The following is a 24,836-nucleotide window of genomic DNA, read 5'->3' on the forward strand; positions in this document are numbered from 1 at the left end:
TGAGTGTATCAAAAAATCGTTCAATAACTAGTTTCATCAAGCGAAACTTAATAGTTAGAGCGAAGGATTATGATTCTCCGTTTGCAACCCTTAAGGGAGCCTTATATGCCTAGCAATTAAGCAAAATGTGTATAAAATTTATTTTAGTAATTTTAATTCTTTAAATATTATTCAAATACTTAAATTTGATATTTTTATTAATAGTTTATACAAAAATTAATATAAAATATTAATAAAAATATCAAATTTAAATGTCTAAACAATATTTTTGGAACATTAAAGATTCAAAACTATGAGAAGAAGCAAATCATGGGAAGAGGGGGTAACTTTATCTCTTCTCTAGTGCTTGTATGTGTTATTTGAGTGGATTTCACACATTAAATGCAGAAAACAATATTGAGTGTGTCACAAGATTAGAAAATCCATCAAATCTGCAGTATTAAACATGCATTTGAGAGAGAGAGAGAGAGAATCTCAACACCCTTTAAAGATAAGCAATATTTGGAGGAATTAAACAAAATGTTATTTTGACTACATTAATGACTTGCACACAAGGTGTTAAAAGAATCATAAACCCTTACATCAAATGAGATATCAATTTTTTTTTCTTTTATCCCTCGCTCTAGCCTTAGATGATTAAGTTAATTAGTTTTCAAGAAGTAGTTAAAGTGAATACTACTAATAAGTCTTTAGAAATAGATGTTAAATATGTTATCTATAGAAATCTTACTCTTTATGTTGGGATGAGACGAAGCTCAACCCTAAATCAACCATTTATAAAGTAAATAAACAGACCGATTTCATATACGAATGAATGGATAGAATCATATACATAAACTTAAAACAAATTAAAACAAAGAACACAAGCAACTTTACTGTGGTTCACCCGTTAAAGAGAGCTACGTCCACGTTGAGCTCCGGCAAAGGAAGTTCACTGCACTATTGGGAGAAAATCTGTTTTACAGCCTTGGATTACATACAAAACACTCTCTGATCTCACTGTACAAAACTGACTCTCAAATTAAATTAGCCACACAACCACAGGCTACAGATTAGAGGTTTACACCTTAGAGAGAAAATGAATGAATCATCTATACAAAAAGAATAAACCAGAGAATGATTGAACAAACCCTAAATGAAGCAGATAATCGAAGGTTGTCTTGCTTACCATCTCGAGACGACGGTAGGTGATATAAAGAAGACACAAGCGATGTAGATTGCATCGTATATAGGCACAACAGAGCATCGACGATCGGGGAAGAGGCAGGCTAAAAGACAAAGAAAAGCATGCCAAATGAAACAGTAAAGGCGGTTGCCGTTTTGGCCCTCCACTCAAGACCCAAAACGCTGCCGTTTTAGGCAATCATAAAGGTTGTCAAAAGACCCTCCTACCCTTTCACAAAATGCTGCCCTTTGAAGCTTCACTTAAATACAATACTTTATATAGGTTGAACTCCTAAAGGTTGAGCAAGATTCTTAGCAATATCATTCTTCTAGATTTTTAGACTTTGAAAGAATAGACAGTTTCTTCTGGTAGCAAAGGGCCAAGCAAGCCACATGTTACATGTTGACAGGAAGGGCACGTGACATGTTATGACTAACAAGATACATGATATGTAGTGATTTGTTATTTCTTGAAAAAAATATAAGAATAAATTTATAAATAAATATTGTTCTTGAAAAAAGTATAAAGATAAATTTATAAATAAATATAGTATCAAGTACTGCTCATCTTTTAAGTATGGGGATGAATTTATAAATAATATAGTGTCACTTCATTTACTTTTCTCCTCCCCACACCATTGTGATAAAGAAGTTGCTTATAACCCATTAAGGAGTTGCAGACTAGTCATGGAGAGCCACTAGTAGAGAGATGGTGAGAGAAAGAATAAATATAAAATTAAAACTAAAAAAAAAATCCAAGTAGTCAATACCATGCTAAATTTTTATTTTTGTATTGAAAACAAAAAAAAGTGATCGCATAAACAAAATATCAAATCTTAATCTCATTATATAAATTCGACTATATAAATTTTTACTTGCTAATTATTTCTACGTCTGGCTTTATTTTCTATAAAGTCTGTTAACTCGCATAATTAATATCTAAAAATTTCCTACTAAATTTTTCTTAATCTTGCTCTACTTTTACTAAATATTTATTCTATTTCATTTACTCTTCTCGTTGAGAATCTCGATCGATCTTTTTTATATATAGCTAAAATATCTTAATCATGTCTCAATCAACTCATAGAAGATCGCCCACAAAATGTTGGTGACCACCTCACCTCTGAGCTCACTGTTGATCCCAAAATTCCTATCTGCTCATAAATCACCCTACATGCTAGAGTAGAACTGAACAGTAATAAACAAAGCACATATAATTGTTCTACCTACATTGGTGAGTTACAGAAAGAAGAGCAGACAAGATAGCAGAGATGGCTTATAGAATTAAAGAATTTGAACAGATAGAGAAGAGCTAATAAGATCAAGGAAGATATCTAAGTCTATAAAAGAAAGAAAGAAAGAAAGAAAGAAACTACTTGGCATCAACACTGGTAGATGCTTTATTTTACTATGATTCTGCAAAATCTCCATAGAAAATGTCAGCTTGCCGTTCTCTGGCCCTCCAATTTGGTGTTGCATCGGTACACTAAACAAATCATCCTTTTGGCTTTCTCACCATGCTAGCCAGGCTTTTAATATATATATATATATATATATCTAGAGATGCTATTGACAAAATATATATAATGGATTATCCTGGCTATTCTGTTCTACCTCCAACTACTTGGAACAGCTTTTTGACTCAAATACACTATTATTGTAACTGTTGACCCTTCCTCATAAATACTCAAGCTACATGCAAACACTTCCTCTTCATAGTCTTCCATCATCCCCATTTCCCACCTCAATTTTTCTCCTCCACTGTCATATGCTTCAATTTCTAGCAACCCCATCAAGCATTACAACTCTCCTCAACCCAAGATCTTTTCGTCAAGAGTAGAAATGGGGTGGTCGGTTGCTGTTTGCGTTGTAGCTTTCGCAGTTATATGCATAGTTCATTGGGTATACAGATGGAGGAATCCCAGATGCAATGGAGAACTCCCCCCAGGTTCAATGGGCTTGCCACTTGTAGGAGAGACTCTTCAGTTTTTTGCACCCAACACCTCAAATGACATTCCTCCCTTCATTAAGACACGGATGAAAAGGTATTGCTATAGCATTTACATGTCCAATGAGTGCAAAAATCAACATCTCCAAGGTTATTTTACCTGTATTGCTCACCTTTTCAATTGGGTTCGAATACTTTCAGGTACGGCCCAATATTTCGAACTAGTTTGGTAGGAAGGCCAGTGATTGTATCAACAGACCCGGATTTTAGTTATTTTGTTTTCCAGCAAGAGGGGAGATTGTTCCAAAGCTGGTATCCAGAGAGCTTCACAGAGATCTTTGGAAGACAGAATGTGGGTTCATTGCATGGGTTAATGTATAAGTACCTCAAGAACATGGTGCTCAACTTGTTTGGTCCGGAGCACCTGAAAAAGATGCTCCCTGAAGTCGAACAGGCGGCCAGCAGAAACTTGAGAAGATGGTCAAGCCAGGAGTATGTTGAACTTAAGGAGGCCACTGCAATTGTAAGTTCAGGCTAACAACTGCCTTTTCTTCTGATTAAAATGCAATTCACTCTCCCTTTTTTGATTGAATTCGTACGATAATTTGGTGTTTGCAGTTGATATTCAACCTGACTGCAAAGAAACTCATCAGCTATGATTCACAGAAGTCATCCGAGAATCTGAGGCAGAATTTTGTTGCTTTCGTTCAAGGACTAATTTCCTTCCCACTGGATATCCCTGGGACATCATACCACAAATGTTTGCAGGTATATGACCACACAAATCATCTTCCAAACTTTGCGGGAATGCCCAGATTTTATCTTCACTCTTCAATTTGTCGTTGCTCTTATGGAGAACTGGATATACAGTTGAATTTGAACCTTCTAATTTTGGTCAGGGAAGGAAAAAGGCAATGAGGATGCTGAAAAGCATGCTACAGGAGAGAAGGGCAAAGCCCAGGAAGCAGCAAGGTGATTTCTTCGATTACGTCCTTGAAGAGCTTACCAAGGAAGATACAATCCTCACAGAAGCAATTGCTCTGGATTTAATGTTTGTGCTATTGTTTGCCACCTTTGAGACAACTTCCCTAGCTCTAACTATGGCTGCTAAATTTCTTTTGGACCATCCTTTGGTGCTGAAGGAACTAACGGTCGGTGAAAACAATACATTTCAACAGAATATGTTGTTTCGATCATGTCTTACATTGTCCTCCTAACTGCCATGTTCTATACCCCCCAGGAGGAGCATGAGGCAATTCTAAGAAGAAGGGAAGATCCAAATTCTGGACTTACATGGAAAGAATATAAATCAATGATATTTACATCCTGGGTAGGTCAACAGATTTCACTTACTCCTTTCAAAGGCCATATAAGTGATTTTGATAAATTTCCCACCTGTGGTTCTGCAATGCTAACTTCAAAGCAAAATTGTAGTTTATCAATGAAACAGTCAGGCTGACAAATATAGTTCCAGCAATTTTCAGAAAAGCACTAAAAGAAATCAACTTCAAAGGTTCGTATCTATATGAAGAATCGGTTAGTATCTAGCAATGGTGTTCGAGTTTGTTCATAGGAATAAGATACATCGATCCATCGTGTACCTTCATATAAACTCAGGGATAAATGCAGGCTACACCATTCCAGCTGGTTGGGCTGTTATGATCTCTCCTCCATCTGTACACTTGAATCCTGCCATATATGAAAATCCTCTCGACTTCAATCCATGGAGATGGGATGTAAGTTTATTGCTCCAGATTTGCTACTGGATTTTCGACTTTGATCAGTTGAGGAAGTACCTGTCACGTATTGCTTATACTCTTGAAAACTCTACTTTTGTCACGTACAGGGAATGGAACTGAATGGCGCCTCCAAACATTTCATGGCCTTTGGTGGTGGGATGAGATTTTGTGTGGGAACAGATTTTGCCAAACTCCAAATGGTTGTTTTTCTCCACTGTCTAGTTACAAAGTACAGGTAAAATGAGATCCATATTTCAAAGTGTCCAAGGAGCAATGCATTAGGGAATGAGAGGAAGAGACTAACCAACCAACTTTACATCTGATTGTTAGGTGGCGAGCAATCAAAGGAGGAGACATTGTCCGCACTCCTGGTCTGCAATTTCCAAATGGTTTTCACATTCAGATCTATGAGAAGAATGTACCAAAGCATAGAGTCCAGAAACAACTATATTTAGACAAACCGGCTGGTGCATGGTGAAGCCATTTTTATGGCTAAATGCAGGTACCCTGAAGCACTAAAAGAGATGATCATCCAGAACCAGAGTACACTCAAACCTGGATAAATGGGAGAAGCAGTCACAGTGATTTGTTTCTCCTTAAACTGTGAGAAGTAACTCAAAAGCATTTTCGCTGCGAACCTCAACACAAGTTCATGAAAAAAGAAAGGGGGAAGAAAGGAAAATAAAGATCATGTAAAAGGTTTACAAATAAAAGCCAATATAGGAATCAATTGTAACAATAGATGTAAATGTTTATGCATTGATCACTTCACTTGTTTGTAGATAATACTCTCCTTGTTATATTAGACTATTCGTCTATTACCTCTGTGGATAGCTCTGCATTACTTCAAACAGGCTTCAGTTCTGCCATTTCCCTCCTCCCAAACTAAATAAAATCACAAAAAGAAGACATTTTTGCTTTGAATTATTGAGATTTCTCTCTCTGAAAAGCAACCCTAAAACCAAAATATTCTTCTATTGTGGTTAAGTAGTTATTTACAGGGCTGAGAGCTGTGCCATTCAAGCAAAGGCACTGCTGAGTACTCTCTGTATTGCTTGCACTGCAAAGAGAGGAAAAATCTCAGATCAAAAGATTCAAAAAAAAATACATGAAGTGATGTCTCTGGCAGGCATTTTTACAAACAACTTCGGCGCATGACAGCTTACATTCAAATGAGACAGATAACGACTACTGGAATTTCTTAAGCTACCCAAATAAATCAATTTTGATCACTGAAGGGAGATTTGTATCGATATATAATAAAAGTTTATGATAATACTATTTCAGTATGGTGACATAGAATCACAATTATATTGATTATTTTTTTTTACTACTTACTATGACCAAATTAGTTGCATGTGGAGCAAGTCGAGAAGTCAGTCTCATAATCATAGATAAAGCAACCAATTTCGTTATTTTCCATCCTCAGCTTAGAGAGGTACAAACTCAAATAGAAGTACAGTAGGCTTAAAAGGCTTTTAAATTGAAAATTGAAGTTTGACTTCTCCTATGGGCCAACCCACAAACTAAGCTTATTTATTCACAATTTTCTCATTCTCCATTAATGATATAAGACTACCAATTTAATTTTGATCATATTGTAACTGCAAGAAAAGAAAAATTATCATACAAGTTAATAAATTCATAAAATTAATAAAAAAAAAAGTTCACTCTTAAAAGATATGAATTTTTAATATTCATTTATTTGAAACTCGAATAAAAAAAATTAAAACTTAAGAAACTCGAACATAAAACTTTTAACTCAACAATTCAATCATTTAAAATATCATTTTCTATCGTTATTACAACTCATTTCAAGTAAAGTGTTAAAACTTATGTTGAGAGAAGGGTTGAAACATGGGGTGGATAATGTATGGGTTGATGTCATTTGATTGACAATGACCTATGCCTAGCTGGAGTGTGCCACAGTTGAGTTTGAATTTGTAGTTGAGTGCAAACTACCTAACCCATCCCACTCACCACCTTATTTTCTATGTTAATATCAATTACAATATCTATCATCTTCATTATATTATATATATATATATATATATTACAGAAAGGTGATCTTACCAAAGAATATTAAAAATTTTAAGTGAAAAATTGTTAGGTGATAATTAACTTATAATTATTTTAAATTTAATTTTTCAGATAAAATTATAAATAAAATGATTCTTAATGTAATAATAAAATTATTTTAAAACTTAGTTATATGAGATATTTTAAGAAAACTCTTCACCAATAGGGTTCCTAATCAAAACATAATGTTTACTTGTATAATCGTAGCGATATATAAACAAATATTTTCTATTTCAAATCAAATCTCTTCTATCATCTATTAAAAAATTTAAAAAAATTGTAATAGCGATTTGAATTTATTTTAGTTATATGATCAATTTATGTTGTTTCAATCTCTAATTTAACAATTTAAGAGTGTAGATTGGTAAATAGAAAATTAATGAAATTTAGAGACTATATCATTGTCTTATATTATGTATTATATTAATACAAAATGTTAATAAAAGTGTCAAATTTAAGTCTTTAAACAATATTTTTGTCATAAGTTTATCTAAATTTAGAGGTGAATAGTTTTATATAAAAATATGATTGATTTAAGAACTCTTATTAAGACATGTTAAATACACGTTATTTTCAAATAAAATACAATAATTATATATTACTTTAGGTGCTCAAGCAATTCTTTTGGCCAGTAAAATATTTTAAGTTACGATATATTTATTAGATACCTAAGATTGGGAATAATACTTAATAAATATATTTTAATTAAAAATAAAATACAATAAACGGAGGTAACTCATAAAAATAAAGCCTATGGCAAATCAGCAATAAAATGAGACAAAAAGTACCCACATATATTACATCAACAAGTCATATCATCACTCAATTTCCAAGTTCTTAGCAAATCACACTTCATATGAATTGTTAACGCTATTTAAATATAATATTTTAATAAATAAATAATTATTTTATAAATAAATATATTTTATAATTTTAAGATAAAATTTATATTTTTTATGATCATTTTATTTTTTTTATATGTAAGAGTATAAAGATTAAATTAATTTAAAAATATAAATTTAATTGTGTAATTAAAATAATAAAAAAATTAAGTTAACATAAGAGAAAAAATCAAAATCCATTAGAAAAATACAGATTTGGATAATCCGATTTGGATCGTTTGCTCACCCCTTGGGACATCCTATCCTAGCGGCATACAAGGGGGGATGCATGTTCCAGAAGTCTTTGGCCACCACCTTTGATGAACATTAATTAAACCCCCCATGACATTTTGTGCAAATCCGGCCAACATCGCTGCCGCCATGGAGGCCGAGGAGACGCAGGGCGGCGTGTATCGTGTTTTGGCGGATCGGTTTCAGAGTTTGGAGGCGAGTCACGCGAGTCTGAGAGAGCAGTTTAATACGCTGCTCAAGGAACAGGGCGAGAGGGGGCTGACCGAAGATGGGTCGTCAAACTCCGGCGAGGTGGCGCCGTTTTCCAGCTGGAGTTACGTCCCGGGAGTGTTCTCGCCGGGGAGTCTCCACCGGAACGTGTTGGAGTGCATGGGTCACGCCGTTCATGTCTGCAGAGTTGCGTCTGAAGAGATCATTTACTGGTAATTGATTTGATTCCGCCCATTTTTTACTTGGCTTAATTCAGCTTTCTGTTGGTTTTTGTCATCATTGACTTGTTGGTTTGTTATTGGATTTACCAGTTTCTGATTGTTGTCAGTGCTTGAATTTCGTTTGATGAAAGTTTTGCATTCAACAAAAGTCAAACACTTTGGGGGCATTTATTTTCTTCAATCAAAATGTTTTTCAGTACCTTTAAAGCGCGTAAATCATAAAGAATTTCAATGCTGAAATTTAAGGTGTTTGGTCTGGGAATATTGTATTTATGTTTGGCAAAACTGGAATTTGTCAACAGATTAGTAACTTTTGCTATGCAACTCTGTACACTGGGTAATTTCAAGTAAATAATCAATCTTTAGAACATGTTCGAGAATAGTTCACATCAGAAGTTAGTTGCTGCAAAAACGACGAGTTCATTCAATCTCTTTTATGTAATTTCGTATTCGATAAGATTTTTGATAGAAACAGCTTCAGTTCTTGGGCTGTTTTCTTGATGTATCATTAGATTGAGTGATCCAATTGCACCATGAAGGCATCTAAAAATTTGGAGGTTCAATGATCATATCCAAGATCTATTTGTATCTTCATTGGTGTAAAAAATGGAAGTTTCGACCTTGAAGGCAGATTAAAATGTCATTTTTGGTTCTGTGATCTCTTTATCATCCTAGGCTTTCCAGTTTAGTTGTTAGTCTTAAACAGCTCAGTAAACCTGTTGTATGGTTGATTAGCATTGACCTGTCATTTGTCTTGGTTATTCTGTCTGTGTCTCACATTCAGTAGGTGGAATTGTAGGAAGAAAATTTGACAGCTCTGGTTCTCATGTGAAATTGTTTTATTAATCAAACATATTAATATTATCAATACTGTTACCAACATGTTGCCCCATCTAACAGTAGGAGTGGATTGAGGAGCATTAACATTTGCTATCCCCTGAAGATCCTCGCAGGTCCAATTCCGATGCGTTGAGATCCGTTGTGAGTTCATATGAATTCTTCTTTTGTTCCTTGTAGCTTTTTTTTTTTTTTTTTGTCTCCACCAGTTCCTCGTCAATTATATGTGTTTAAATAATTTTAGAGTGCATTTGACTGTTAGATATGAAGAAGTAAAACCAGTGGGAATGAGTTCAAGAGGCACTTGAAGCCTAACATGTGAGTCACCCTTGTTCAGTTGTGTCATGGGTTTTTGTGAATTAACACCATCCTTGAGTTTATTTGTATCTGTATTGATCACTTTCATTTGTAATTCCTAAATGAGGATGAGATAGAGATACTTGTACCTTAAAATGGATCTGGAGAAAGATAAAAAATTGCATTTCTGCAGGACATGTGGATCAACCTTGAGATGCAAAAAGTATATATTATTTTCTTTGAAAATGAATCATTCGTTGGTGAATTGTCTAGAAATGAGATAGGCTCTTGCATGGTTGTTTGGATTTGTTGCACATTGAACTATGACATTGAAGATGTGAAAGACTGATAAATGAATTAAAGGCTACGCCATTGCCTTTTACCAGAACAGGCGTTGTATTTTGGATATAAGGTAATGTTTTCATGCATAATTTAGGAAATAGATTGCAAATTTGATTTGTCTAATTTCAATACCATCGATCTCAGCATAAATGTCATAGTTCAGTACTAGCTTCAAGTTCTTTGACCTGCCAAAGATCCAATACATGGTTCAACAAAGTGCATCACTGCATCCCCATCATTGTTTAGCTTTCTTGGTAGAGTGCACGTTTGAAGGAAAACAAATAAATGCCTAAGACCATTAGCCTCCAAATGAACTAATAATTCTTAAAAAGTGCTTGTAATTTTAATTTGATCACAGATCACAATTAGCAGAAGAAAATTTCCCTTTTCAGGAATCGATCAGCTGAAAAACTCTATGGATATAAGGATTATGAAGTACTTGGACGAAGGGTTACAGACCTGCTTGTCCATGAAGAGCATTATGCCTCTGCAAAGAAAGTCACTGAAAGGTTGAGACATGGTCAATCATGGTCAGGTCAGTTCCCTTTCAAGAAGAGGTCCGGTGAGATATTTATGGCGATGGTGACAAAGAACCCTCTGTATGAGGAAGGTGAGCTTGTTGGTGTTATCACTGTTTCAAGTGATGCAGCTGTTTTTAATAAGATAAACTCAGGAAAACGAAGAACATTTCAAGATCATGTTAATGGCCGACCTAGAGTACGTGGATTAGACTTGAAAAGAATTCAGTGGCACCCACAGCCACCAATTCCCTCGTCTGTTTCCAATCTGGTGCTTATGTGTTACCCATTTATATTTGGGTCTCATTTTTCTTCTTCTTCTTCTTCTTCAATTTCCTCTTTGTTGTGGTTTGTGAATGAGTGTGGTACACTTCAGGCCTCCAAAGTTTTGTCACGGGGACGTGCAGACAATACATCTGATGCATCCACATTTTCTAAGGACCAAGAGGTGACAATAGTGGATGACAAAAACACAAAACTAGAGAAGCCACCCAAAATGACAGTAAGTCTTTCTTCCACCAGTAATTTTACTTCTAATTTCTGGTCTAATGAAAATAAATTTTTAAGGAGAATCTTTATGTTATAGACAGGGAAGCTTGGTTTCAATCTGCACATGGGGAAGGGCGCAAGTGATGGAGGGAGCTCTCAGAAGGATGAATCTGGATTTGAATTTGCTCAGCCCTCTAAACATGTGCTTATCGCTTATCTCCCTTATTTCTTAAAATTCCTTTGCTGCCTTCCGTGATTCTAATTGGCAGATATAAGTTTTAAGAATTATTTGTGGTGTGAACTCATTGGGATATAATTCTAGTTGTCAAACTTCTGCTTTAAGAGTTAGAAATAAACTAAGGGAAGCAACTTTGTAAAAAATTGGAATGTACATCGGAAAAAAATTTAAGACTGATTCTGAGGAGAGATTTTGAAGTTAGAAAGGTGGAAAATTATACGAGCATGGTGGGTTTGTGTTGGTGAAGTCATTACTAAAACTATAGTTGATTAACTTAATTTGTACGAAAAAACTTGTTAGGATGCTAATTACCTGAGAAATGTGCTAATTTGATATCAATTAAGGCATAGTTAATTAGATTATGTTATCAAAGTGAAAGTAGAGTGAGTTCTGTATTTACTGCTTGTTTGATTCTTGCCTTGGTTAACGGTCCTGCTAAGGTACTTATTTTGGTCACTCTAGGCGGCAAGGCTATTATCAAAATTGAACCTTGGGGGGGCTGGTAACCATGGCAAAGAGAAAGATGAGAGCCTGGGACAATATGGTTTGACTGATACTCCAATAAGCAATAAAGTAACAGTCCAGCCAAGTTCTTCTAGAGATGTAAAGGCAACAACTTCATACCATTACTCCACCAACGCAAAATCTGAGACAGGGAAGGCGCCATGTGCTGCTCGAAGGAAAATTCCAATTGTAAATGGCTGCCAAGTGCCCTTAGGTTTTGAAGAAGTTTCTTCTATTGAAGCCTTTTCAAGAAAGTGCAGTGATGGTTCTGAGGCTCTCAAAGCAGCGGATCACTTAAATAGATTAGGGTATTGTCACGGTGCAAAAGACTTGGAGCTGGATTTACAGAATCTAAAAGCTGTGGAGCTTGAAAATGTGGTACAGCAACAGCAAGATCCTCATCAGTTTCCAAGCTTAGGAGGAAGCATATGTAGCAGCCATGGAAGTTCATCAAGCAGAAGTGATAATGAGTCAATTCTGCTGGTAGATTGTGAAATTCGCTGGGAAGACTTGCATGTGCGGAAGGAGATTGGGCAAGGTAAACTGTAGGAAATTCATGTTCTATAACATCTATTTCTGTATGATTTTAAGCATCCTTTTATATGCATTAGTAAGTGCAAATGATCTGTCTCTGCTGTAAGTTGTTCCTGTGAAATTTCAATTCACTTTGTTTCTTAGGTATTATATTTTTTTTTTTCCTAGTTGTAGTATATAGTTAATAGAGCTATGATGTCTTTGAACTCACACTAAAAGTTTATTTATCTTTCCTTTCAGGTTCATATGCTGTTGTATACCATGGAATTTGGAATGGATCGGTACATTTGTGAAGTGTCACGTGTTTATTTATATTCTTATTTGATTTTGAACAAAAACAAGAATCTAAATTTGGAATTGTAGTAATTTTTGTTCATATTCATCAGGATGTTGCCATAAAGGTTTATTTTGGGAATGATTACAGCGAGGGAACTTTACTTGAATACAGAAAAGAGGTAATTGTGCTCAGAACAAACAGCTATTGTTTTATGGTTGCTACTGCCAGGAAGTGCCTGATCCCAAAATTTCGTCCTTTCAGATTGACATAATGAGAAGACTGAGGCATCCGAATGTTTTATTGTTCATGGGAGCCGTTTATTCACAGGAAAAGGGAAAGCTTGCCATTGTTACAGAGTTCTTACCCAGGTGATATATTTTTGTTGGCCAAAGAATGCAAAATGATGCATGTTATATATGACTTTTGCTTGCATTAAAGGGTTTACCACAAATGAAACTGCTTCCAACAGAGTCTCAATCCTTGATAATTGGTTTCTTTATCCTCATTCCAGCATCTCTTCAGGTTGATGCTAGAACAGATATGCTTCCTTTTTGTAGGGAGACAATAAGCTGGTTGCTTCACACACAATATTTGTTTCTATTTTCAGGGGAAGCCTTTTCAAAACACTTCACAAGAACAATCAATCATTGGACATCAGACGGCGTCTGAGGATGGCTCTCGATGTTGTATGCCTCTTCTCTCTCTCTTTGTCTTTGAATGTGTGAATGTAATTGGTATGTGGGTAGGACAATCTCGTTTCACATTTCTCTTTGCCTGCAGGCGAGGGGCATGAATTATTTGCATCACAGGAACCCACCAATAGTACATAGAGACTTGAAGTCTTCAAACCTTCTTGTCGACAAAAACTGGACCGTTAAGGTAATGTGTGTTGGGAAATGTCTTTCAATGATTGTAAACTACTACTGCCCAAGTCAACAAATTTCAGATCGCAGCTTTTCCCCCTAGTGGATTGACGCTTGTGATGATGATGATGATTTGCCAGGTTGGAGACTTTGGCTTGTCGAGGTTGAAGAATGCCACTTTCTTAACAACAAAATCTGGAAGAGGAACCGTAAAGATCTTTTCTTTTATCCTTCTGGTTTTTCTTGTCCGGGACAAAAGAAACACCCTTCAAATTCAATAACATTTATGCTTATTATGCTCTAATTTGTTATCATGTGGTGTGATGCGTATGTATATATATATATATATATAGACTTGACTTGTTATGTCAAATGCAGCCTCAGTGGATGGCACCTGAAGTGTTGAGAAATGACCCTTCAAACGAGAAGTAATCTCCCTCTCTGCATACGAATCCAATATTTTTTTGTCAATTCCAAGTATTTTGGAACTATATTTGTTCGAAAGCACCATTTTCTTCTAGTAACATTGTTCCATTCGCTCCAATCGGCCCAAGAAAATGGTGCCAAATTTTGATAACTCGCATGCTGATTGCCTAGGACTTCCTTCTTCTGTGCCTGAAAACAGATCTGATGTCTTCAGTTTCGGCGTCATCCTGTGGGAACTAATGACCGAATCTATTCCATGGAACCACCTGAATCCCATACAGGTAACCCTCTCTCCCCTTGACATGCGAAAGTATAATCCCAACTGGAAGAACCACTGACAACCTTCATCTGAAAGGTTGTTGGAGTTGTCGGCTTCATGGACCGGAGGTTAGACCTGCCGGACAGCCTGGATCCCGGAGTTTCAGCCATCATCCGAGACTGTTGGCAAAGGTGGTGTTATCTGCTACAGATTGTTTCAGTTCGCTCGCCATCTTGCTATACTGAAACTAAACTGTCTTGTTTCTCCAGCAACCCTGGAAATCGTCCGTCCTTTGAGGACTTAATCCCGAGAATGACAGACTTAATCCAGACAGTTGGAGCTGCCATTAGGAGGATCTGAGACTGAGAGCCTTCAATAGACTCGTTGCCTCGTCGATCTCATTCTGGTTTATGGTGGGTAACTTGAAGAAGCCATAATTGGCAGAGCTCTAGGCATTAGAATTCATTCACTTGTTTTCTCTCTTTTACTTGCATTGATTCATAGAACTTGCATTTGCATGCATGCTTTGGTTGGTTTTTTTGGCCCCATCTTCTCTCCACCATCTTATAATCTTAATGTTGTTCTCTGTTCATCCATCAGCTTTGCTTTTCTTCTTCAAGTTACTATCTTTCATCAGTTATAAAGATAGGTGGAAGTGGAAAGTCTGTATCATGAGATGTTAATAATTTTTTTTTTTTCAGTTCTTTTGTACCAAGTTGTTTTACAGAAAAACAATTCAGTATTACCAATAACAGTTTTTGTGATTTTGGTTATCTGGGTGAAGTTTTAAGGTGATTTTCGGCGTAAGGGTGTTCATTCGGTCTCAAATTGAACCGAAAGAGAATTGGAATTTGTAGAGATTTCAAACCAAGATGTAAATAAGTTAAGGGTGCCATAATATTAAAAAAACATAAAAATTTAAGTGTGTAATTATGCATTTGGCCCATGTCTGAGCTCAGAGGGAACATCTGCATTGTGGGATGTGGTAGAAGTGGAACTTCCCGAGGAATATATGGGAAATCCATAGCAGCTTGTAATGTGAATTATGTAATGATGTCTGGTCTGGTGGGTTCCAATGCACTGAGGCAGTGAGAGTGCGAGTGACAGTGATTTGAGGGCTGTTTAAGTTATTCTTATAGCAGACTGTAGACTCTGTAATATAGTCTGAAGCGTATGGTCTTATCAATGAAAATGGTAATGCATTGCCTGCCGTATGAAGGAAGGAAGCCAGCCAGCCAGCAAGCAAGCCAGCCCACTCCTTTTTGTGACAGCGCCACCTCTGCCACTATAGGCAATGCATGCGGTAATCTACTTTTAAGTGCTATTAATATCACAATATTAATTTAAAATACAAGTTAAGATTGCAAATGATTCCGTGAATCCATGTGTGAATGGAGGAGGGAAGGAATGGCGATAGGCGTGGAACGTGAAGGAAGCGGGCAGGGGGAGGCAAAGCGTGTTTTGTTGACGAGACGACCCGTACGTACCTGCCGCCGTTGAACATGCGTGGACTTAAACTAATGCCATGTTTGACTGCTTGTAAAGGGTTGTTGACTGTCGGTACCATTAGTTTACTTACTCCTCGTCCTCTCCAATGACCTCCTGTTGTTACTGTTACGTTGAAAATTATTCAGATTACGACCGGATATATATTACTTTCCGAAACATTGAAGATAAAGCAACTGGGAAAAAAAAAAAAAAAAAGGCCCAATTATGAATAGAGAATAGCCATCAAAAGAGATTTTTAAGTCGAGGGCACTGAGAATCGTGTAAGAATAATTATTTAAAAAAAAAATTAAAATACTTTGTTCCTAAATATAGGTGAGTTGGTAAAGATGAGTGTTATGTCGGTGTTAATTCAATAAAACACAAGTTCAAATCTTCTCTTACGTAATATAGAGATGTCAAAAGGGTCGGCCCAGCCTGGCCCACGGACTTTTAAAAGGGTCAGGCTGGGTCTAGGCCCTTTTGCCATTGATAGGGCCCGGCCCGGCCCACGGCCCCCTTACAAAGGGGCCGGGCCGGGCCCTTAGCCCATAGGGCTAAGCCTGATGGGCCAGGCCCTTTTTTCCTTTTTTTTAAATATTTTTTTTAAAAATAATACATGTAACATATACATATATAAATATCAAAATAATACATATATAAAAATCAATTTTTTTCTTCTTAAAATATTTTCTATCTTAAGTTTTAAATATTATTTCATCATTTTATATTTCAAAATTTTATATGCCTTATAAATTTTCTCGTGAATTGATATGAAAAATAATGTACATATAAAAAGGAGCATGTTTATTTATAATTTAAATATATAAAAAAATTAACTTAAAAATTTTAAATAAATTAATAGTTATTATTTATATATATTGCGAAATTAAATTTTTTTAGTATCCAATATCAATAATTACTAAAGAATAACAAAATTAAAAAAAAAATAGTAAGGGCCTAACTGGCCCATAAGGGCCTCATGGGCCCGGCCCAACAGGGCCATGGGCTGGGCCGGGCCGTGGGCCCAATTTCTTTGGCCCGGCCCGGCCCCCTATAGGGGCTGGGCTCGTCCCGGCCCGTTTGAACAGTAACGGGCTGAGCCAAAGCCAGGCCCGTCCCGGGCGCGGGCCACCCGGCCCCTTTGACACCTCTAACGTAATGAGATAAAATTTTACGTCTATAATTTATCTTTCTCACATAATCAAAGATATTAGCATTTCAAAAAAAAATCTTAAAGCACCTACTTAATAAACTCTCACTCAAAGGGAATTAATAAAGGACAAGTTCTAGATGTCATATGTCTTGATTTTCATGAATTAAAGACAATAAGTTTCTTTTTTTATTTTTTTTGTTATTTTTAAATTGTTTTGAGTTTTTTTTAAATAATAAAAAATTATTTTATTTATTTTCATCACAAATAAATATGCTCAAAATTTTCAAAACGTAAAAAATGTTATAGGCAAAAAAAAATACATTTTTAACAATCTCAAAATAAGTATTTAAAACACAAAATTAAAAATAAATTCAAAACTCAAAACTAAAAAGTGAAATACGAAGAGAACAACCTCTAAATTTCATTCTCCCTCACTAATTTCAATCTAAATTACTCATGAAATCAAGAAAAAATAACTAATTTTATGTGATATGGACGAGATTGACTAATTCTCGTTGTAATCTTTATCACGAATCTCAACTCGAGAGGTACATAAAAATCTCAAAAAATAAGTTAAAAGTAATAACATTCTACATTCTTCTCATCGATCCATCTATAAGTCATCTCTAGAATTTCATATTGACTTAAAAGTATGAAAGTGACATTATTTTGGTTGAGTTCCAGGGCAGTCATGTTTGTTTCACATGTGTAAGAAATGCAAAGCTGAATTAGTTCATGAGAGGGTTCAATGGGGGTTAGTTTCAAGGCAATCAAATATCTCGCTATCGTAAGTTGAATATAATATAATATTTCAATCCCTTAACATTCACATTTTTTTTATAATCATTTAAAATTTTTTATTATTTTAATTATATCATTGAATTTAATTTTTAAATTAATTTTTTACTTCTTTTTTATGTGATAATTCAAATTTTTAATTATTTCAATTACACCCATAAATTTATATTTTTTATTCAATTTAACTTATGTATTTTTATGTGTAAAAAAATAAATAAATAAAGATAACAAATTATATATCATATTTTGTTCACTTCAAAATATACGAGTTAAATTAACTCAAAAATATAAATACAAGAATATAATTAAAATAATAAAAAAAATAAATTATTATATAAAAAATATTAAAATATAATAATTAAATTAATTAAAAAATATAATTAAAATAATAAAATATTCAAGCAACGATACTAAAAAACAAAAAACATAAAGGTACATGCACAACAGTATAAGTTTGCCCAATATTTAACATAAAGTCAAATAATATAATTTTTAAAGTTAATATGGCAGTATTTATGCTTTTTTTTAAATAAAAAAAAGGAAAATGCTGACGTGTACAAATATTTGCGTCCGTGACATGAGACAATTGAGTTTTCACCTTTAACCAGAGCCGTAAATTCCAAAAGTTACAGCTGGTGGGGTCATGTCTTCAGACTGGACAAATGAAATATGCATTTTATATGATCGATATTCGTTCGATACATGAAGTGGGAGGGAAGAAGATCTCTGAGAGATTCCAAGACGGATCACATGGCCGGTTCTTTCCTTTCCCCCCACCCTTTTCATCGGTTGTCCCTCCCCCCTAAACCTCCCTTTGGAAATTATATTTATTCATTTATTTACCTATTTTTGTCCATAACTATATATAGATTTTACCAAAGTACTATTTAAATATTTTTAATTTTAATTAAGAGTGAATAACATTTTGATTAAATCAATATAGTTGAATCAAATCGATTAAAATTGTTTGTTTAATTCGATTCAAATTATAGGTTAATTTAGTTTTATTTTTAACTTTGATAATTTTGATTATTTTAGTTTTATATGATATTTATATTTAAAAAAATTAAAATAACTAAATTGGACGAATTATCAAAAATGATATCGTTTTTATTTTTTTAATCAGTTTATTTTTTGATTTTTATTTAATTTTTCAATTTAAAAATGTATTCAGTTAATTTGATTTTATTTTGATACAGATTCAATTTATTTAGTTTGAGCAATTTGACTACTTTGGTTATTATTATTTATATTAATGCGATGTGTATTATAATATATAAATATATAAGTATTATAAAAAATATTAAATTAGAATGTTAACATATTATTTTTATATTTACTTTATTTTCCATCATAATTAATGATTTATCTTTACTTTATTTCGTCCAATTCAATCATTCCCCTAGTTTTTAGGATTGTCAAAACGGTCCGAATATTTCTTAACTAAAAATAGTTGGGGTTGAGGCGAGAATTAATAAGTGTTTTGATCGATATTAGAGTTAAATTCGAATATTTTTCAATTAAAAATAATCAAAATCGAGATAGAAATGGTATTAATATTTTAACCTAATCTCCTTATCTCGCTCGCTCTAACCCAACCTCATACTATTTATAGATATATGTATTATAATTATATATGAAAATATGATTTTTATATTTTAATATATGCTTAATTTTAAAAAATAATTATATTAATCTATTAAAAATATAAGCAAACGTAATGGTGGTGTTACCAGTCAAGGATTTTCCAATTTTGCCAATCAACTGGAAAGTTAATGTGATAATCAAAGTGGGTGGCTGCCCTCATTAATTAGGAATGTTCAAGGGGTTGTACATTTAAGTTCTTGTCTTCCAATTCATTTACTTTCTTATCTTATTTTTTAAATATTTAGTTATTATATTTTTTGTCAAACTTGTATTGATTTGGTCGATTCTTCTTATATTCTCCATTTCTTATATTTTTCTTTATTTTAATTCATCTTGTTTGTAATTATTGGGATTAGTTGAAAAAGCAACAATTAACAGAAGACTCGATCTTTCTGTTTGAGTCGTTAAGAAACAAGAGACAAGATCAAAGATAATGGTTGAAGGCAAAGGGAGAAAACAAGAAGAATGATTGATTTGGTCAATTTTTCTTATTTCATACTCATATTGTGTGTAACTCATGTATTATTTTAAATTAATTTAAATAGTATAAATTATAAATATTAAATATTTAATATATCATATTTAAAATTCAAGAGGATAATATTGTATTGGTGTATGAAGGCACCTAAATTGATTTTTTATTATAAATATAATGTATAATTTAAGATTATAATTAAATAATCTAAAATTAAGGTATTAAGTATATTATATTTTGTTACATATAGTAATACAAATTAATTACCAATAAAAATAAAAAAAATCTCAGAAACTATGGTCAATTCCGACTCTAATTGAGGCCATTTTACAGCTCACAAGAGGGCAAAGTTGGAATTTCCTACACTATTTTCATTTTTTACATTAAGCCCGTCAGTATTTAATAAAATATGTATTTTCCCGGGTTTGCCATTCAACTGTGTGCGTGCGTGTATATATATACAACTATTTATCTCTGTGATCGTCATCTTCGTCTCTCGCACTCTCGCTTCCCCTCATCCTCTCTGCAAATGCTCGGCCCAGACCCAGAGCCAGAATCCTTCGCCAGTTTCTCCTCCAGTTACTGGAACTGATCCATGGGCCGAGCGGTCCGGTGGTTCCGAGGCCTCCTCGGCCTGAAGAAGGACGACTCGGCGCCGCCGTCCGGGTCGAAACCTCCGAAGAGGCGCTGGAGCTTCAAGTCACACAAAGAAGCAGACTCCAGGATTGTACCGCCTCCGGCCCCGGCGTACGCCGACGTTGGCGCCGGCGACCCGAACAAGCACGCGATCGCGGTGGCCGCGGCCACTGCTGCGGTCGCTGAGGCCGCTGTGGCGGCCGCTCAAGCGGCTGCGGCCGTGGTGCGGATGACCAGCAGCGGGCGGTGCACAGCTGCTACCTCCGCCGCTTATGTCGGCGGCGCAAGCGGGGAGTGGGCTGCGGTTAGGATTCAGGCGCACTTTCGCGGCTATTTGGTTTGTATTCTCTCCCGATTCTGGTTCTATTGTTCCGTTAATGATGCCAATGAATTTTGCCCTAATTACGAGCTTGATCACCGATGAAAATCCCGGCGTCTTTGTACGACGTCGTTTTCCAGTTGTGCCGGTGGGGGCTATGGCCCTCTATACGGTCTCTTTCACATGAGTTGTCTCGTCTTGTCGTCTTTTCCTAGTTTAGGGCTAAAGCCACAAGCTAATAATGGTTCCAAGCAGAAGAAAACATAAAGAAATTGCAGTTTATAGGCATCAAGTTCCATGTGACCAGTGCTTGAGCATATGCTTGTTGGTTTTGCTTTGAACAAACTTAGCAACCCAGAGGTTTATATGCATCGAACATTCTGCTGAAATCATCCTGTATACTTTTGGTTAGTTCCAGTCCTAGTTCTTTGATGGGTTCATCTCAGACTCTTTTTGAGGTTTGAATCAGTAATTTGCTATATTCTGGTCTCATAATTTTTCCACATTAATCATTCCTCTCTGTGCCAAGATCCTGCTTATTTAAGATTCCCGTTTATAATTATTGTAGTAAAATCCTTGCGATATAAGTTGGAGAGCATAAAAACTTGAAAGCAACATCAAATCTATAGCTGGGGCTGTTGTAACTTGTAATACCTCTGAAGGAAATGGTGTTTGCAGGACGACAATTTAGAGAGACAGACTAGTTGAAGTACAGGTGGTCTGCATAAAATTTGTTCAAAACCATATGATGATATACTTTTGGGGTTTTAAGTTACCATAGTAAGAGGCTTTGGAAATGTCAATAGCTAGCTGATTAGGGGTGGACAGGCCATGGGTCTATCATGGCAGAATTTGCATTGGCCCATCTCTGAAGCTAAAAACTCTGGGTCCTCCAGTGTTTGGGGTTATACCCGCCTTGCGATCAATGGGGCTTCTAAAGATTACGTGATTTGTCCAAATCCTTGAAAAGGGGTTTGGGTAATGATATTTAAATATAACTTTTATCACAAAGAAAAGCTCATCTTAAATGTTTTCTATAAAAAAAAAAATTTAGTAAATTCCATAATAGAACAAAAGTTGTATATAAAAAGGTAAACTATAGAACCCGGAATTCCACGGGGGAGTTTACCCACAAGTTTGTTAAGCTATCCACTTTGTTGATCTTTAACATAACACTATTCTGTAGTGTCCGTGCCCCTGATGCAAGCAAAATGTTCGGTGTTAAGGGGTGCTGAATCTGTTCTCTTTGGGAAAAATTGTACTTGTTTCTGGATAAAAAAAAGGTTGGTTCGGTAGGCATTCCCAGTGACCAAACATTGCAGGTAGTGTAGAGATTGAGTCAGAGGCTGCTGCATAACTTTTCCCTTTTCACAAGGCAAGCAGATGAGATGTCCCAGTCTTCTTAAATGTCAGGCTTTTACTTTTGAGCTAGGCCAGGAAGATGGATGAATCTTTCAACGCGCCTCTGACCTTTGAATTTTTAATATTGTTGAAGGTTGAAGCCTTTTGGCGCCCTAGTTAGGGAAGAGTCATTTACTACTAATTTAAAGTTGTAACAGTGATCCAGTGGGTGGTAGACCGATACTTGATTGCCTTGCAGGTCTCGGTGTCATATGATATTTTTAGCTCTTGTTTCTCTTATTAATTACTTTGCCCTGCGTTATATATCTGCGCTTGGTAATATCCAATTACACAAGTATGGCTAATTAAAAACTTGAAACTCTTTTTGCATATATTTAATGTAAAGCTTTGTTCAGTAAACTAATATTACTACTAATTAGTCATAAAATCATTTTTTATACATAGTTTAGCACAAACCTTTTTATCTTCATATATCTATTAAGCTTACATTCATGTTGAACTAGTACTCGTAGAATTGCAAGATCCATTAGGCGGAGTTTTTTCTAATGGTTTGCTTAATGACACTATTTTGTGGCTATTTGAAGGCAAGGAGAGCTCTGCGAGCATTGAAAGGACTGGTGAAGCTACAGGCACTTGTTAGAGGTCACATTGTGAGGAAGCATACTGCAGATACCCTAAGACGGATGCAGGCCTTGCTTCGAGCCCAAACACGAGCCCGTGTAGGGCGAGCCCATATTTCTGAATCTCCTCATTCAAGTGCCAAGTTGGCTCAATTCCACCATCCCGTAAGCAAGTTCTCATCCTTCCCTCCAATTGCACGCTTAAAAATTTTGAAACTGTACGTGCTTCAAGAGATATACAACAGGGCCCAACCACTCATTACACAATATCCCTTTTCATGGCTATGAGTTCGTACAAAAACATTTACTTCTTCAGATTGTTGAAATGATGAGAAAATTTATCTTTGAACTCAGGGTCCTGCAACCCCAGAGAAATTTGAACATGCAATACGGTCAAAGAGCACCAAGAACGATCAGTCACCAATGCTCAAGGTACCCAATATATTCTTTCTGGTTTTAAGTTATGCTACATGCCATACGGTTAAAGTAATGGAATCCTATATGTATTTGCCTACGAATGCAGAGAAATGGCTCAAAATCTATTGGTCGGGTGATCATTGATCAAGACAAGGTGCATAATGGTAGAAACTGGCTGGACCGCAGAGCGGAAGAAGGATCGTTGGACCAAAGAGGGCCTTCCACGAAAGCTGGCCAGACCGATGATGAAAAGAGCGACAAGATCCTTGAAGTGGATAACGGAAGAATCCACGCCACACCCAAACGGAGAACTCTCTTCCAATCGTGCCACCACCATGCGTTGGCTTCAGACCAATACAGTCATAGCTTCACTACTTCTAAAGATTCCACAGCCCATCAAACGGTCCCAAGTACATCTTCCTGCGAAGTTCACTCTGTAAACCCGTTGAATTTTGGTCAGGACGGCGACGAAAGCCCCTTCTGCACAGCCAACAATAGCCCGCAGTACTACTCGTCTTCATCCAAGGGCGGTGTTTCTAGGCGAAGCCCTTTTACGCCCACCAGGAGTGACGGCTCAAGAAGCTTCTTAAGCGGGTACTCGGACCACCCCAATTACATGGCCTGCACCGAATCTTCAAGGGCCAAGACGAGGTCCCTCAGTGCCCCAAAACAGAGGCCACAACAAAATCAAATTGAGAGGTCCGTTTCCACCAAAAGGTACTCCTTTTATGGGTATACCAACTTCGCCAACAAGGCTTATCCCGGCTCGGGCCGCCTGGACAGGCTCGGCATGCCGGTGAACGAAGGAGGCTACGGAAACAGATACTAGAAGTAGAAGACCATCATCCCTTTCGGCTGGGTTTGTTCTTCTTGTTTGGCAAACTAATCAATCAATCAATCCTTCCTACTAACTAACGTATTTTGTTTTTAACACTTGGGGTCTAGTGGTTCCGTTCAATGTTCCACCACTTATTCTGAATCTAACTATAACTAATGTCGGAAGAGATCATCATCTTGTAACAACTTGTGTTATCATATATATATATATATATATTGACTACTTGTGGACATAATGCAGCAGCCTTAAGAGCTCGTTGTACCCTTAGCTCCCTAAATAATTATTGTGTTAGGTTAAACCTATACTTTTGTCTTGTATTTTTATTCTATTTTTTTTGTGATCATTTATTTATTTTTTTGGTTATTTTGATTATATCTCCAAAGAATACATTTGAGTAAAACCTCTACTCCCGACATTTTTAAAGTGTGCCATTCCAAATTTTAGTTGGTTGATTGCACTTTTGGATAATATATTTTGGAGTCATTTATTTTTTATAAACAACAATATATCCAGTCTTTATCTCATTATGTGAGGTCGGTTATATGAATTTTAAATTTTCATGTATTTCTATTTTTTTTTGATATCTTCGTTGAGATCTATAATAAAAAATTTGAAAAAAGATCACCATAATTTAGCCACAAGGTCAAGAGTTTATAACACTTATATTATGGTTACCAAAATATACATGCATTGATTAATATTTTGTATCATATTAATAATGTTTAAGGCAAGAAGCTATCAGTTTTAAATTATTTAAAAATAAAATATATTTATTTTGATTATTGTAATAATAAATAATAAATGGGGATGGGTATACTTTCATATCTACGATGGCCTAAAGTGTAATTAATTTATTTAAGTGGTTAAAAATATTTTTTTTAAAAAATAATTAAAAATAATTATATCTATTTATTTTAAATTAATTATGAATTCATCCCGACTTAAAACGTGAAAACATGGAGACGACAGGCTCACATGCATTGACCCTGAAACTAGAGCACATCA

The 24,836-nt window shown here is 35.3% G+C and overlaps 3 protein-coding genes and 1 long non-coding RNA gene across 9 annotated transcripts; 3 read left to right on the forward strand and 1 right to left on the reverse strand.

Annotated features, from left to right (window-relative positions):
• The first annotated feature begins 3,006 nt into the window (after positions 1-3,006).
• On the forward strand, positions 3,007-5,331 carry LOC127812646 (cytochrome P450 87A3). The gene is made up of 9 exons (XM_052353134.1): positions 3,007-3,209; positions 3,314-3,635; positions 3,731-3,880; positions 4,012-4,263; positions 4,353-4,442; positions 4,547-4,625; positions 4,742-4,848; positions 4,959-5,086; positions 5,182-5,331. Exons 1-9 carry the CDS (start codon positions 3,007-3,009, stop codon positions 5,327-5,329), a joined length of 1,479 nt encoding a protein of 492 aa, XP_052209094.1. The 3' UTR covers positions 5,330-5,331.
• Positions 4,235-6,353, reverse strand: LOC127812647 (uncharacterized). 2 transcript variants are annotated; one of them, XR_008025971.1, is made up of 5 exons: positions 5,851-6,353; positions 5,313-5,736; positions 5,156-5,224; positions 4,909-5,069; positions 4,235-4,801 (listed from the first exon to the last, which is right to left on the reverse strand). It is a non-coding gene; the product is annotated as an uncharacterized LOC127812647 (long non-coding RNA). The 2 variants fall into 2 exon arrangements; XR_008025972.1 differs by having other exon boundaries at positions 5,313-5,406; positions 5,674-6,353.
• Positions 6,354-8,080: 1,727 nt separating this feature from the next.
• LOC127813654 (uncharacterized) lies at positions 8,081-14,677 on the forward strand. 5 transcript variants are annotated; one of them, XM_052354741.1, is made up of 16 exons: positions 8,338-8,485; positions 9,395-9,475; positions 9,594-9,649; positions 10,363-10,990; positions 11,075-11,179; positions 11,678-12,257; positions 12,494-12,534; positions 12,640-12,708; positions 12,792-12,898; positions 13,138-13,216; positions 13,311-13,409; positions 13,534-13,602; positions 13,772-13,821; positions 14,019-14,100; positions 14,175-14,269; positions 14,348-14,677. In XM_052354741.1, coding segments are annotated over exons 3-16 (2,097 nt in total). In that variant the 5' UTR covers positions 8,338-8,485; positions 9,395-9,475; positions 9,594-9,647; the 3' UTR covers positions 14,439-14,677. The 5 variants fall into 5 exon arrangements, with proteins under 5 accessions (XP_052210699.1, XP_052210697.1, XP_052210698.1 ...); XM_052354738.1 differs by lacking the exons at positions 9,395-9,475; positions 9,594-9,649 and having other exon boundaries at positions 8,087-8,485; positions 10,363-10,759; positions 10,865-10,990; XM_052354742.1 differs by lacking the exon at positions 9,594-9,649.
• Positions 14,678-20,107: 5,430 nt separating this feature from the next.
• On the forward strand, positions 20,108-24,161 carry LOC127813775 (protein IQ-DOMAIN 22-like). Its single transcript, XM_052354919.1, has 4 exons — positions 20,108-20,612; positions 22,541-22,741; positions 22,931-23,008; positions 23,100-24,161. The coding sequence occupies exons 1-4, from the start codon at positions 20,235-20,237 to the stop codon at positions 23,820-23,822; spliced, it is 1,380 nt and encodes a 459-aa protein (XP_052210879.1). The 5' UTR covers positions 20,108-20,234; the 3' UTR covers positions 23,823-24,161.
• The last annotated feature ends 675 nt before the right edge of the window (positions 24,162-24,836 follow it).

The sequence above is a fragment of the Diospyros lotus genome, chromosome 11, assembly GCF_014633365.1.
Source record: "Diospyros lotus cultivar Yz01 chromosome 11, ASM1463336v1, whole genome shotgun sequence".
NCBI classification, from domain to species: domain Eukaryota; kingdom Viridiplantae; phylum Streptophyta; class Magnoliopsida; order Ericales; family Ebenaceae; genus Diospyros; species Diospyros lotus.